This window comes from Eschrichtius robustus, chromosome 4 (assembly GCF_028021215.1).
Source record: "Eschrichtius robustus isolate mEscRob2 chromosome 4, mEscRob2.pri, whole genome shotgun sequence".
NCBI classification, from domain to species: Eukaryota; Metazoa; Chordata; class Mammalia; order Artiodactyla; family Eschrichtiidae; genus Eschrichtius; species Eschrichtius robustus.
Window position 1 is genome coordinate 53,903,227 of NC_090827.1, and position 14,171 is coordinate 53,917,397.

The 14,171-nt window shown below is 37.6% G+C and overlaps 1 protein-coding gene across 1 annotated transcript in view; it reads left to right on the top strand.

The window, feature by feature from the left end:
- LOC137763461 (protein transport protein Sec31A-like) overlaps positions 1-14,171 on the top strand; it is a 38,559-nt gene that overhangs the window by 15,666 nt on the left and 8,722 nt on the right. Inside the window, exons 8-11 of the mRNA XM_068541972.1 lie at positions 2,495-2,621; positions 4,288-4,629; positions 12,457-12,495; positions 14,005-14,063. Of these exons, the coding sequence (XP_068398073.1) occupies positions 2,495-2,621; positions 4,288-4,629; positions 12,457-12,495; positions 14,005-14,063 (567 nt within the window). The remainder of the gene's footprint in view (positions 1-2,494; positions 2,622-4,287; positions 4,630-12,456; positions 12,496-14,004; positions 14,064-14,171) is intronic.

Genomic DNA, 14,171 nt, shown 5'->3' on the forward strand with positions numbered 1-14,171 from the left:
GGGGGCTCAACAGCCGTGGCGCACAGGCTCAGCCGCTCCGCGGCACGCGGGATCCTTCCGGACCAGGGCTTGAACCCGTGTCCCCTGCACTGGCAGGCAGATTCCCAACCACTGCGCCACCAGCGAAGTCCCTCTGCCCATTTTAAAATAGAACAAATTGCTGATAGAATTGAAGGGGTCATTTTTACATTTTGTAGCAACAGTAAGCATAAAACCATGAAAAAAAAATTCATGCTCTTTTGTCTATTATGCTTTTGATTGCTATTTAATCAGGATAGATTACATTTGAATATAATGATGACTGTACTACTCTCTGTTTTGTTTTTTCGTTCATTTGACAAATATGAATTTAAGGGCCTGTCTTTATTCTCCCTGTTGAAGGGTATATTGGTAAACAAAACTAAATTCTCCACTCTTGTTTCTAGACTTCGAAAGTCTATGACATAGATAGGGCAAATCAGGTGATGGCTGGGAAACTGAGAGGTGGAGAAGTCTAGCGACTAACCAGAGTTTTAAGACATAGAGCTTGAATTTGTCAGCATGGCTAGTTAATGGTTAACAGGATTGGAACTCCTAAGCTAAGCACCTTGAGTTTGACCTCACTGTGTCAGGGCACTGAAGTAAGGCGTTCTCTGCATTGGGAGAAGAGAATATTTACTCCTTATGTCCTTGGGTTTAATCTATCTTTCTGGGAAAATGTAAAAACCATGAAGGACTTTTATTGTACTGTGACTTAGCAGTCTCATACTTTAAGAAAAGGAAAACAAATTCAGTCATAAATTATGCAGTGATTTTCTTGATTAAAGCTTATGATATGTTGAATGAGGACAGTGGCTTGCGGTTTTAAAGGCATGTTTATAGGCAGGAGTAAAGGGATTTCTGAAAGGGAAGCCAACTGAGTAGGAGTTCTCCTACTACGACCAGCACATCTTTGCTATTAATTGTTTATATGATAGAGTTTCTTCTACAAAGGTTTACGTGACAAAAGATATTCTGATAGCTTAAAAAAATGTTTTTGAAAACCTCTGGACTCCAGGGTAAGCAACATGGTGTAGCGTGGCAGACACTGGCCTGGGAATCAGGAGACCTAGAATCAGTCCTAGCTCCATCAACAACAAGTTGTATAGACTTCAGCCAGCCCCTTCATTTCTCTGGGCCTTGGTTTTCTCAATGGTAAAGGGTGGGGATCAGATTGGATGATCTTTAATATGCTCTGATTGTATGATTCTAAGCCTCATACGGAACTAACGTAATTTTTGTGGCTCTAATGAAATCTGGAAAAGGGAGCTTATAGCAATATGTTTACAGATCTAATAGTAGCATGAATACAATTAGTGCTTCAAAAATCACTTTTTCACTCAATTACCTCTTTTTTTTTTTCCCCTGGAATGTCTTCTTTCCTTCCCTACTTACAGAACTTACCTTTTCCCACTTACTCTTGACACTTGAATGGCATTGTTCTTTCTGCTTTGATTTAGTTTTCATATTGATTTTTCTACTGCCTCCCTTCCCCTGTTCTGTTGTGAAAGGTGTTTTTTTCTTTTGGAATCCCAGCTAACTTGAAAGCAATTGCCTGGCTAACGTATGCTATCTTGCTGCTCTTATTTTTTGCTTTGCATCTGGCTATTAATGCCCGTTGGGTTTTTTGTTTCTTCTTTTAACATTTTCATGTTTTATGTTCTGTGATTGGTATTTCTTTGTTCAATTCAGGTTAGAATTGCCCCCACTGTCACTACCTGGAGTAACAAAACTCCTACCGCCCTTCCCAGCCATCCACCTGCAGCCTCTCCCTCTGATACACAGGTATATCCTTCATTATTCCTCTTTGAGCAGAATTCTGCTCACCTAAATATATAGTTATATATTCTCTACCCACCTCCCTTAAGTTCCCCTCCCCCCATCTGTCTATCTGCTTATTGCATTTTAGTGCTTTTAGGATGCAAGAAGCAGTTTTTAGCACAATTAATTTATTTTCTTATCACTCTCCTCTTCTTTTGCAGTTCTAAATTGACTTGAACTAGAAAAACATCAACCAAGTTTCAATGGTTTAAATCTGATTTCACTGAATTTTTTTTCCTTTCTTCTTCTTCCTCCTCATCTTCTTCTTCTTCTTTTTTTTTTTTTTAGCATCGTAGAGAAGATAATATCGCCTTGTGGCATTTATACTTATATTTCCGAAGCATTAGTTGTGGATGGACCTTAGTAGAGATGGAAAATCCTAGTGACTTACTATAAACATCATAGATCCTATTTTATGAGGCTGTTAGCATCTCTTGCCATTCATTGTTATTATTACTTTGGACCTGTCTAATCTTTAAATCACACAAAATGTGTTGCTCAGAAAATGTGTCTTGAAGAAGATAGTATGCACGAAATGCAGTTTTTTTACACACCGTTTTTTTTTTTTAATTTCATTTCAAAGGTTATAAATCCATCTGGCAAGATTCTTGGTTCCAGATGTAATCCTCCTTTTTACCATATTCTCATTTCCTAGGGAGAAAATCCTCCACCTCCAGGCTTCATAATGCATGGGAATGTTAATCCAAATGTTGCCGCAGCTCAGCTTCCCACATCTCCCGGCCATTTGCACACCCAGTTGCCACCTTATCCACAGCCACAGCGTAAGTAGTGCGACCCTGAAGTCCTGTCACGGCAGCAGGTCTTGTCTTATCCAGTGTAGTAACTGTTTACTTTGAAGCTCCAAAGCCATGATCAAATCAGCTGTAACAAGTAAAGAAAGAACCATTCTGTGTAGGACTTGAGTCCTTGCTCTAGCGAAGCATGGTTTCCCTGGGAGGCATCCTGAATCAGCATGCGAGGAAACAGCTCCTGTGTCGGTCCTTTCAGAACAGTTGGCTCTTATTCCTGAGCCTGTTAAAGAGAGTCAATTGTGCCATGATTTTGGTATAAAAAACCAGAATTTTAGAAATTATTTGGTACATATTCTTTTCCTTTAGGCAAGATGATGCAAACCATTTTTGGAAAACTGGTTCCAAGGGACATTTGTTGTCGTCTTCCATGTATTTAATTTTTTTAGGAAACAGACTATTTTTTAGAGCAGTTTCAGGCTCACAGCAAAATTGAGTGGAAAGTACAGGAAGTCTCGGTATACCTCCTGCCTCCGTGCACAGCCTCCCCACCACAGACATCGTGCACCACGGTGGTCCATTTGTTACAGTCAGTGAGCCTACACTGACTCACCATTTTCGCCCGGAGTAGTTTATCTTAGGGCTCCCTCTTGGTGTCAGACACTCTGTGAATTTTGACAAATGTATAATAATGACCTTTCCCCTATTGGCTTTCATTTTTTTAAGAAACTATTTACACTTGCAAAGTAAAACATCACCTCTATTTTAAAATTTAAAATAAGCAAAAATGCAAATCTCAAAGTGGACAATTATATGACTGAACAACTACTATAAAACAAGAGAATGTTACCTAGCAAGAACTAATCTCAACGAGCGTGTTCTGTGCTCATAAGATGGGTGTTCTTACTTAACATGAGTACAGATTTGATACAGCTTTTCACTCAGTGCTCAGCGTGAAAGTGCTGTCTTCAGTGTAGAATGAGCACAGTTCTGTTGGATTCCCTCTGCAGAGGTTCATATTCTGCCCATGGTCACACAAAAGGTAATGGTATCTGGGTTCGGGTTTGCACTAAAACACTAGTTGGCTGTCTGCTTACTAACCAACTTTGTACAATGTAAGAAATATAATAATTGTCTTGTCAGGGATCATACAGAGTTGCCTGTTAATCTGGAACTGTGCTCAAACCCAGAATTTGAGTAGCTGATGATTTTACTAGATGTTGGAGACGGTATCTGATTCATAACAGTGGTGCTCACCCTACAGTTGTTACGGTGGAAGAGGTCTTGAGCTGCCACCAAGCTCCCTTAACTTTTACTGTAAAGGGGACTGTTTTGGATGTGTAATTCCTGCATGGCTCCATCTGATGGCTAGTAGGTGTCACTGCAGTCTTCACAGAAACAGGATGTCTCAGAAAAGGGTCAGTCTTCTGGTTCTCTGGTCTGATGACTCAAAGATTTTCATAGCCAGCAGCAGTCTGGAGATGGCAGGGTTCAAAGACTGGATCCAATGACTTTTGGCATAGTTAGGGCATCCAGACTATCCAAAGCATAACTTGTTTTAAGTGGGTAATGTTTGGTTGTAGCTTATTATTAGAAGAATTGAAAATAATTTCCATAGAATGAGATAACTTTGGTTTTCTGTTGCTGCCTGAATAAATGTGTAACTAATTAAAATCTCTGCTCCTTCTCCCTGGTGTAGCTTCTCAGCCAGCCCAGCAGTATTCCTTCGGAACAGGGGGGTCAGCAGCGTATCGACCTCAGCAGCCTGTTGCGCCCCCTGCTTCAAACGCTTACCCTAACAGCCCGTACATATCTTCCGCTTCGTCCTATTCCGGGCAGTCTCAGCTGTACACAGCACAGCACCAGGCCTCTCCACCTACCTCCAGCCCCACTGCCTCGTTCCCTCCTCCCCCTCCCTCTGGAGCGTCCTTCCAGCACGGCGGACCAGGAGCTCCACCGTCATCTTCAGCGTATGCGCTGCCTCCTGGAGCAACAGGTACACTGCCTGCTGCCGGCGAGCTGCCTGCATCCCAAAGAACAGGTCTGCGCTTGAAAGGGACTTGGTTTGGCTCCCTCTTTTATTTTTTCGTGATCACGTGGGTGCATGTAGGGGAATTATTTCTAACTATAAACTGGGCAACGTGAGGTATTGATTTAATTGTATAGCAAATTCTAAAACTATTTCTAAAAGTGTGATTTTTCCCATAGTGAACTTTAGTTGCTAAATGAGAAAAGCTTTAGAGCTTTAAAAGGGTAAGAGTATATAATCTGCCATTGAATTTAAAATAAGCGGTAAGAAATTAGTTGGCCAGATGAGTGGTGGTTGGAACTAGATTTAATTGACACTCATTTCTTTGCCAGAGTAAAACGATGCTCTGTGTTCTTCCTGGATTTTCAGTTTTTTAAATTATTTGTGCCTTAAATTCATTCATAGAGATTAAATAATACAGGGTCTTAATGAGGCTGTACAAATTTTGTAATTATGTTTGTTTGTAAAGGTGAGCAAGGATCTCGACGTGTATTGAAAGGAAAAAAGTGAAAGAATGCAACTCTGACAGAATCTCTAAGACAGCAGAAAGTATACAGTAGTGCAGGGATTCTCTCCATTAGGACAATTCTACCCTCACAAACATTTTGGAAATTTCTAGGCATTTTTGTTGCTGTTGGCAGTGTAGTTCTGCCTGAAATTTTCTAATTAAAAGCATAATTTAAAATTATTTTTATAGTAAATACACATTTTATAAATTCTTTTTATCTTTCATGTTACAATTAAAACATTATATTACTTTTTTTTGAGTAGGAAATATCTGATTTTCATGTTAGGATTGTAAAAGGGGCCTCAGAAGTATGTATTACAAAAAGAGATCAATGAATCGGGGCAAGAACCACTAACATAGTAAAGAATTCAGACTTTGGAATCAGACTTCCTGTGTTTGTATCACAGCTTCACTCCTTTCTAGTTATGTGACCTTGAATAAGTTACTTAACTTTAAGCCTCAGTTTCCTCATATAATAATAGTATGTACGCATAAGCTTAGGAAGAGATTGAAAGCATTTGGGGACGGTGACTGCAAAATTAGCCGTGATGACACCTCGCCCAGAATCAGAGCTCTGGGCCTTTTCCTTTTGTCCCTGGTTTAATGTATACTTGTTACTAAGGGTATTTGAAAATAGTTTCCCTTTCAGATTATAATTGATGGTTTTAAACGAGAGGGGCAAAACAGAAGTGAGTCTTGCTTTCTAATACTGAAGTTGTTCCTGGAAGTCCAGTATATGTTCTTCTCTTTTTATCTGCTAAGCAGTAGCTTTAATAACTGAAAACACTGGTCATATAATAGGATTTATTGAGGAAGTGTTTTTTTTCTTGGAAGTCTTATGGATCCAGAATTATACACATATCTCCTCTCTTCTTTGATATATAATATTAAAGTCCAAAGTACCAAAAATCATACACACAATATGTATCAGCCTTTACTGCACAAATAAAATTTGTATCATTTTCAATACAGATATTTCAATAGGTTGATATTTAGAGAGGAGTGTTCATTCAATTGTAGAGTTCAAAAAATTAACTTTTAAAACCTGGATGAGCGAAAACAGTATATATTCTGAATAGTTGGGTAATAGCTTGAGTGAAAGATGGATTCAAGTAAATCCCCACATAGGAAACTGGTGCAGGGAAGTAGGAAAGTGAATTATCATTTATTGAACATACATTGGACATGTACCAGCACTGCTGTATATTTTCTCATTTCTCATAACCATGAGAAATAGGAATAATTATTTTTTCAAAAATTGCCATGAGGATGCTTGAGCTTCCTAGGGTTATGTACAATGTTTTCATGATTGCACGGTGATAGTCTCTAAGTTGAGATACAACTGAGATACCCAGGTCTCTCAGTCTTCAGAGCCCATGTTCATTCTTCTTTACCAGATAGTCTAGTCCTGATGAAAGCAGTAGAAATAGCTATCAGTGTTGGAATTACAGAAACATTTAGCATCACTATTTTAAGCATTTGTTGCTTCATCATCTAAGTTAAATATTTGCATGGGTATTTTTTTCCTCCTTAAGCTAAAGGGCATTTGGCCTTATACTAAAGTCTTTGCTTGTGTACAAAGTAACAATGTTCTAACCTGGCTGAGAAGCAGAGTAACTAATAGGAAGATGAAGCCATACATTTTGCAATACTCAGCATGCACTAAGCTAGCTGCTTTGTTACCTCTTGCATGTTAGTAGTCCCTGTATTTTAAGTAACAGTTAGAGCTTTACCTTATTTTATTTTTTGATTTCCTAAAAAGTTTGCTTAGGTTATACAGATAACTGTGACTAAAAGTTTTATCTTTGTTCTAATATGTCTTAGATTATTATATCATGGTTTTCTACGGGACTTGGAAATTCCACTTGTCCGGTGGATTCTTCTTGATAGACACTAGGATTTTCAAGCCCTGTAACTATTAGTGAACCACAAAATTATGTGTGCACTGCTCAGAGAAACTCATGTTGCAATCATCAAAACATTCATTCAGTAAATTCTTAATGAGAACCTGCTCAGTCTATAATCAGAATTATTCTAGGCACAGGTAGGAAGGCAGAAAAGTACAGTACATTTCTATTTCTAGTGAACAGCACATAGCTTTGTTGTAAGTTGGAACATAAAATTTGTATTTGGGCCAACTTTTGGAAGACATTAAATGTCAGGGCAAGAAATTTATACTTCATACAGTAAGAAGAACATTTCTAGTGGAGGAGTTTGAACTACTGAGAGGCATGGTCAAAGTGGTACTTTAGGGAGGTTAACCTGGAGGTGGTTCTGCAAAACAGATTGTGGGCAGCATGGCAGAATCAGAGGCAAGGAAAACAGGCTGTCTCCAAGGTCAAGGTATAAAGTGCTAACAGCCTAAGTTAGTATAGTGCAACATGTTTCAGTGGTGGCAGCACAAAAAGCAGGAAGTTTTCCTAGCTTTACTGTCCAGGATAAGTAAGATACTGCTTGTACCCCCCCACCTTTTTTTTTGTCCCTGGTTTAATGTATACTTGTTACTAAGGGAGAGCACTTTCAAATGTGAAGGCCCAAGAAGTTTACTTAGAAAAATTTTCTGATAAAATGTCAAGCTCTCATGAAGCTGTTTTTGAGTAAACAGTATTAAAAAATGGAAAATTTAATTTGGGTATATATATATGTATATATATATATATATAGTCTTGTGCTCCTTCACATAGAAGAGTCTTGAAGGGGCATAATATTGAATATTTTCGTGAAACAGTGTGCTGAAAAAAAATTTTTTTAAATTTTCATAAACATTCCGTAGTCAAATTTTAAGTACCTGGTTTTTAACCCTTTAAACAAAGGAAAGGAGCATGATAGCCTTCTTTATTTTTCTTTGGATAAATCTGTTTTATCTCGTGTCATTGGAAAATGACCTTAAGGATTCATTCTCTCTAAATTTAAATTTTTAATTTTGTGGTGCCTTTTAAAAAATGTGACATGCGAGGCTAACGGGGAAGGGGGAGGTATATGATTAACAAGGATGCTCTGTACTCTCTGTCTCAAATTATCTTTTAGCCAAAAGTCTCCGTACCATTGGCACTAATATTTTTCTGTGAATCCACTGAAAGTATCTTAGCCAGTGCCTACATCCTACCATTATGCAAGAACACCTTGAGAAGGTTCCCCTTGAGAAGTTGAGATTCAGGTAAGGAGGGTAGCAACTCCACTTCTGTATGTGAGACCAAGAGCTTCTCTCTTCCTTCCCTAAAGACCATGTGGAGGACTAATCCCTACACTAAGGTGGATAAGGGTCTCCAGAATCCAGTGACATGCCATATTCAGTTTTTAAGTTAATTTTCCCTTGATTTTTATTAATTTTTTACTGTAGGATTTTGAAAGACCTCAAATAGTATAGAGAATAAAATTAAAATTATCTGTAATTCTGCCACCCATATATAACCACTAATAATTTAGGTGTATTTATTCCCTTTGTACGCATATATGCACACATATATGTATGTATGCATATATTAAAGTTCTTTTAATGTAGAATATACATAACATAAAATTTACCATTTTAATCATTTTTAAGTGACATCAAGTGCATTTACATTATTGTACAGTCATCACCACTAACTACAGAACTTTTTTGTCATCCCATACTGAAATTATGTAGCCATTAAAAACTCCCCGTTTTCCCCAGCCCCTGGTAACCACCGTTCTACTTTGTCTCTATGTATATATTCTAGGTACCTCATATAAGTAGTCATACAGTTTTTTCTTCTTGTAACTGGCTGTTTCACTGTCTTTAAGATTCATCCATATTATAGCATGTAATCAGAATTTCGTTTTTAAAGCTGAGTGATATTCCACTCTATGTATATACCACATTTTGTTTATCCACTAACCTACACATGGACATTTTGGCTGTCGTGAATAATGCTGCTATGAACGTGAGTATACAAATATCTGTTCAAGTCCCTGGTTTCAGTTCTTTTGGGTATATACCCAGAAATGGAATTACTGGATCAAATAGTAATTCAGTGCTTAATTTTTTGAGGTGGTGGCACTATTTTACATTTTCACCAACCATGCGTAAGGGTCCAATTTCTCCACATCCGCACCAACACTTGTTGTTTTCTGTTTTTTTGTTTTTAATTCTTGCCATTCTAATGGGTGTGAAGATAATAGTATCTTATTGTATGCATGCATTTTTAAAGAATTGAGATCATAACTCCCACATACATTCATAATTTACATCTTACTACTTTCCTTAATATTACACCATGAACCATTTTTCAATGTTCTTTAAAGTCATTGTCATGTTTAAAAAGAGAGTAAGAAAGAGATTTATGCCCATTTTTAAGGTTTTTTGAAAAGGTAAAAAAGATTATCTTCCCTTACGAGTTTTATGAGAGAATTATGTCCAAGATTAGACTGTGCTATCTTTTTTTTAACATATTGACCAAGAGTATCATTTTGCAAATCCATAATGAACCCCCATAATACTGTATCCTGTAGATATTCATGTTCTTCATTTAGTTTGCTTTACCTAGTGTTGCTATTAAAGTGTGTCTCCATAAAGTAGAGGTTAATTTAATTTTTTTTTTTTTTTTTTTATGGCTGTGTTGGGTCTTCGTTTCTGTGCGAGGGCTTTCTCTAGTTGCGGCAAGTGGGGGCCACTCTTCATCGCGGTGCGCAGGCCTCTCACCATCGCGGCCTCTCTTGTTGCGGAGCACAGGCTCCAGACGCGCAGGCTCAGCAATTGTGGCTCACGGGCCTAGTTGCTCCGCGGCATGTGGGATCCTCCCAGACCAGGGCTCGAACCCGTGTCCCCTGCATTGGCAGGCAGATTCTCAACCACTGTGCCACCAGGGAAGCCCTAATTGTGTTTTGAAAAAGTCATATTTAAACAATTTAAAGATATAAAAGCAAAAGTATTGAGGGGTTAGAATCATAGCTAAGATAAAACTGTTAAATTGATCAGAGATTTGAACAAGGATTTTCTGGGCTGAAATAAAACATATTGCTAAATATATTGCATGGTTTGAGGTTAGGAGGGGCCAGTTAGGCATATATTTTGGTGGGAACTTTGATTATTGTACAATCGTTATTTTCAATTCAACAGGCAGCCCACCCTCAAGTTATGAGGGATAGCCAACTGGCTATATGTTCCTGTTGAAAATCTTTTTGTTTCTTATTTCATTCAGTTTTACTCATAACTTTCAATTTAATTTGATTTCATTATAACTTTGGTGTCATTCTACCAAAGGGTTATATGAAATTGTTCCACATACTTTTTTGTGCTGCTGATAGTTGGTGAAATCAGGATACCCACTCAGGCTTTAATATTCAAGGCTAAGATCACTGCCACGAGAGGTTAGAGGAAAAACTGGTCTCACCTTCTGCTCCCACGTTTCATGGGGCTAGAGAGGAGGCATGTTGTTGAGACTGCTCCCTGAAAAAAACGATCAAGGCCAGGGTACCTCCAGTACTTTTAGGTTTTTCACACCGTCGACTCCCCCCCGCCCCGCCCCAATGCCAAAATCCAAGGATGCTCAAGTCCTTTATATAATGTGGTGTCGTTATTTGCATATAACCTACGCACATATACTTTTATGTCTAGATTGCTAATAATACCCAATACAATGTAAATGCTGTGTAAATACTTGCAGCAAATTCAAGTTTTGCTTTTGGGAACTCTTTGGATTTTTTTCCTTCCTGAATGTTTTTGATCCTCAGTTGGTTGAATCTGCAGATGTAGAACCTGGGGATGGACTGTATATTGTCCCCCTCAGCCCAGAAGCTGAAGTCTGGTGCTAGAGAGTACATCAGTAGTTTCAAGTCAGGTCTGTCCTCTGTCATAACACACACACAGTGACTCCCAGGGATTTATTAACTGTAGTCCTATGAGGTCATATCTTGCATGGGAAGTTAAATTGTACAGTCATCATTTAAGACAAAAATAAGAAATCACTTAAGAGTCAGTTATCCGTGATCACCCCTTTCTTCAGTTAAGCCCTCACGAAGAAGTTGCTTGTGGTCAGAAGCCATATTGCATGAGAAACATCTATCCTTAGCTCCATCCAGAGAAATTTCAAACTGGGGGATTAGTTCTCCCACCTCACAGTTTCTCTGGGGCATGTGCTTCTTGAGTAGAGCTCAAACTGAATTGAACTCACTAGTCAATGCTATATACTCTCGAGTCCTCTCTCCCCAAGTTCAACTATCATAACTCCCACATACTTACGGGATTCCCGTAAGTTGTATGTGCGTATGATGTATCCCGTAAGTTGAATTCCCGTAAGTTGTATGTACATATGATGTATCTACACTGCATGCTTTTGATTGGAGACTGGGCCTGGACCAATCCTGAATATCCGACAATTTTGGAATTGCTGTATTAGTTCTCAGCCTTCTTTCCTCTTGTCCACTGCCAGAAACTTCAGTTCTTTTAAGAGAAGTAGTGATTTCTGGAAGATTTGTGCTAAACAGTCTGCAAATCTGTATATTCTTATAGAAAAGACCATATGAGATGGTTACATATTTACTGGGCCTGTTCCCATTTATGCTCATATTCATGGTGTGACCCCAGAAATTACAGTTCCTCCAGAATGCAGATCCTTGGGGCCTCCCAAATCCAACAGTAAAGTAGCACCTCCTTGTTAAGATCGTCTAACATGCTTATTATCTTTAACAATGTAGTGTTGAAGTCTGCACGACAATGCAGAAATCCTCCCATTTCTCTTTAAAACCCTACTACTTAAAGAGGATTTGGACCAGCAGCATTGGCATTACCTGGGAGCTGGCTGAAGCAATAGAATCTCAGGCCCTACGCTATACCTAGTGAATTAGAATCTGCATTTTTGCAAGATCTTCAACTGATTTGGATTCACAGCTTTAAAAAATACTAAAATGGACACAGTTATAATATGTTAGGAAGTGCTCTCATAAATGAATTAGCTTTGCCCACAAACTGATTACTTTCTTAATTAGATAGAAGCCATTTCACGTGACTTGAGTAAAAAGTAAGTTTTATTCTCTTATAAAATTAGTTTGTTCTTTCTTGGGGTTGATGGAGGGAGGAGAAACAATTATAAAATGAGTAGAGTTTACAGTTTGCAGGGCAGAAATAGAGACACAGATGTAGAGAACAAACGTATGGACACCAAGGGGGGAAAGTGGTGGGGGGGGGGTGGTGTGATGAACTGGGAGATTGGGATTGACATGTATACACTAATATGTATAAAATGGATAGCTAATAAGAACCTGCTGTATAAAAAAATAAAATTAAATTCAAAAATTCAAAAAAAAATGAGTAGAGTTTAGAATATCTTTGATGATAATACTGTTTAAGTGACTTTTACATTTGTCTACAGAAAATCAGTCTATGCAAGACCAGGCATCTATGTTGGAAGGTGAATTAGTTACAAAATATATCTTTGGAAATCTTTGAATCACTGACTATAATTAATGAATGGATATTCACAATTATGCATGTGAACTTGAAAGCCGATAATACCCTAAATCTGATCAGTTCTTAATTGAATCAAATCTTAGAACTGACTGAATTAACATAGTGACACAAATGATCTTGAATCATAAAAGTTGTCTATTTTATATAGACTGAAAGACAAGGCTATACCAAGATTGTCTTAGATATAAGAAAGATTAGAAGGTGATGGGAGAGATTTGAATGATTAGTCTGTGTATAATGAGAACTTTAAGAATTTGTTAAGCAAATAGCAGCATGTGGTTTAATATTTTGTGATTAGCTCTTGAATGTTTTGAGGCTCATTTGGCGTTCTGTCTCCTAGTCACCTTGTAGAAAATTAATTCTACTTTTAAAATCAAGGCAAATGAGTGCGTGCTGGTTAGGAGAAGATCTTGTTTTTAAAAAATTTCTATGACATTATGTTCTTTGGTTTGCTAAGCAATTTTGTTGTGATTTAATATCGTAGATATCAATAAAACAAGCAAAAGTAAAATACTGAAAGAATGTTTATTGAAAGAAGAAGAATTTTTTGCTTTTACATATACACATACACAAAACTTAATAAGATGTAAAATGATTATATTTTGATTTAGTAATTATCTTATCTCTGGCATGTTTTATTCCTTTTTTCTTTAAAGATACAGGCATTCAATAAAGATGTTTTAAAAAAATTTTTTTTAAAGATACAGGCATTAAGTACCTTAATGAGTTCTGCTACGCATATTCATTTCTCACTTTGAGATGACAGGTTTTGGGAGATTTGAGGGGGGAGGAAATTTCCTAAAGGTGACAGTAGTTTAATTTTATATTTGCTGCCAGCCTGGAAATTTTTTTTGGGGGGGGGGGTATTAAAAAAAAAAAATCTTACCACAGATATTTGAATGCCTTTATCTACTTTATAGGTTGTTCTTAATGCAAAGGTGATAAAACATACTGGTGTTGGGTAGTTGGGCTCTGTTTTTTTAACAGTGTTTCTACCATGTGGATGATTTGGGTATGCTGAATTGCTCTCTGGGGAAATAGGAGATTGCCACTTTTAATCGTTTTTTGTGTGTTGAATATATCAGAAGCCTTTTTTTTTTTAGCAGACTCAGGTGATTTATTTTTTCTTTCTTAGGAGAGAATTGTTTGAAGGTTGTATACCAATATAGACATAAAAACTTCACTATCCTTAAATTTAGTACAACTCTTTCACTTTAAAAGGAAATAATGTCAAGATATGCTGCTTTCTAAGCCAAGGCCCTGTGATTATTAGAGGTAATGAGTTTGAGAGTCCAGGGCTACATAGTGATCCCAGCAGCTCAGCTGGTAAAACTTCTGTGACAGTTATCTCAGGGTGAAAGTAAAATTTGAAGATATTATATGATGGATACAATTTAGTTTTCTTCTTTTCAGGATTCTAAAGGAAAATGCCCTCTATTATCTGTTACAGGTTCTCAGAATGGTTGGAATGATCCTCCAGCTTTGAACAGAGTACCCAAGAAGAAGAAGGTACTAGAAAAAGATGTCTATTCAGTTGCGTACAGGTGTCCTGTCAATCATGTAGCCACCTGAAGCACACCACACTTCACTGTTCCTTTAAAGGCAAAGCTGACTGAC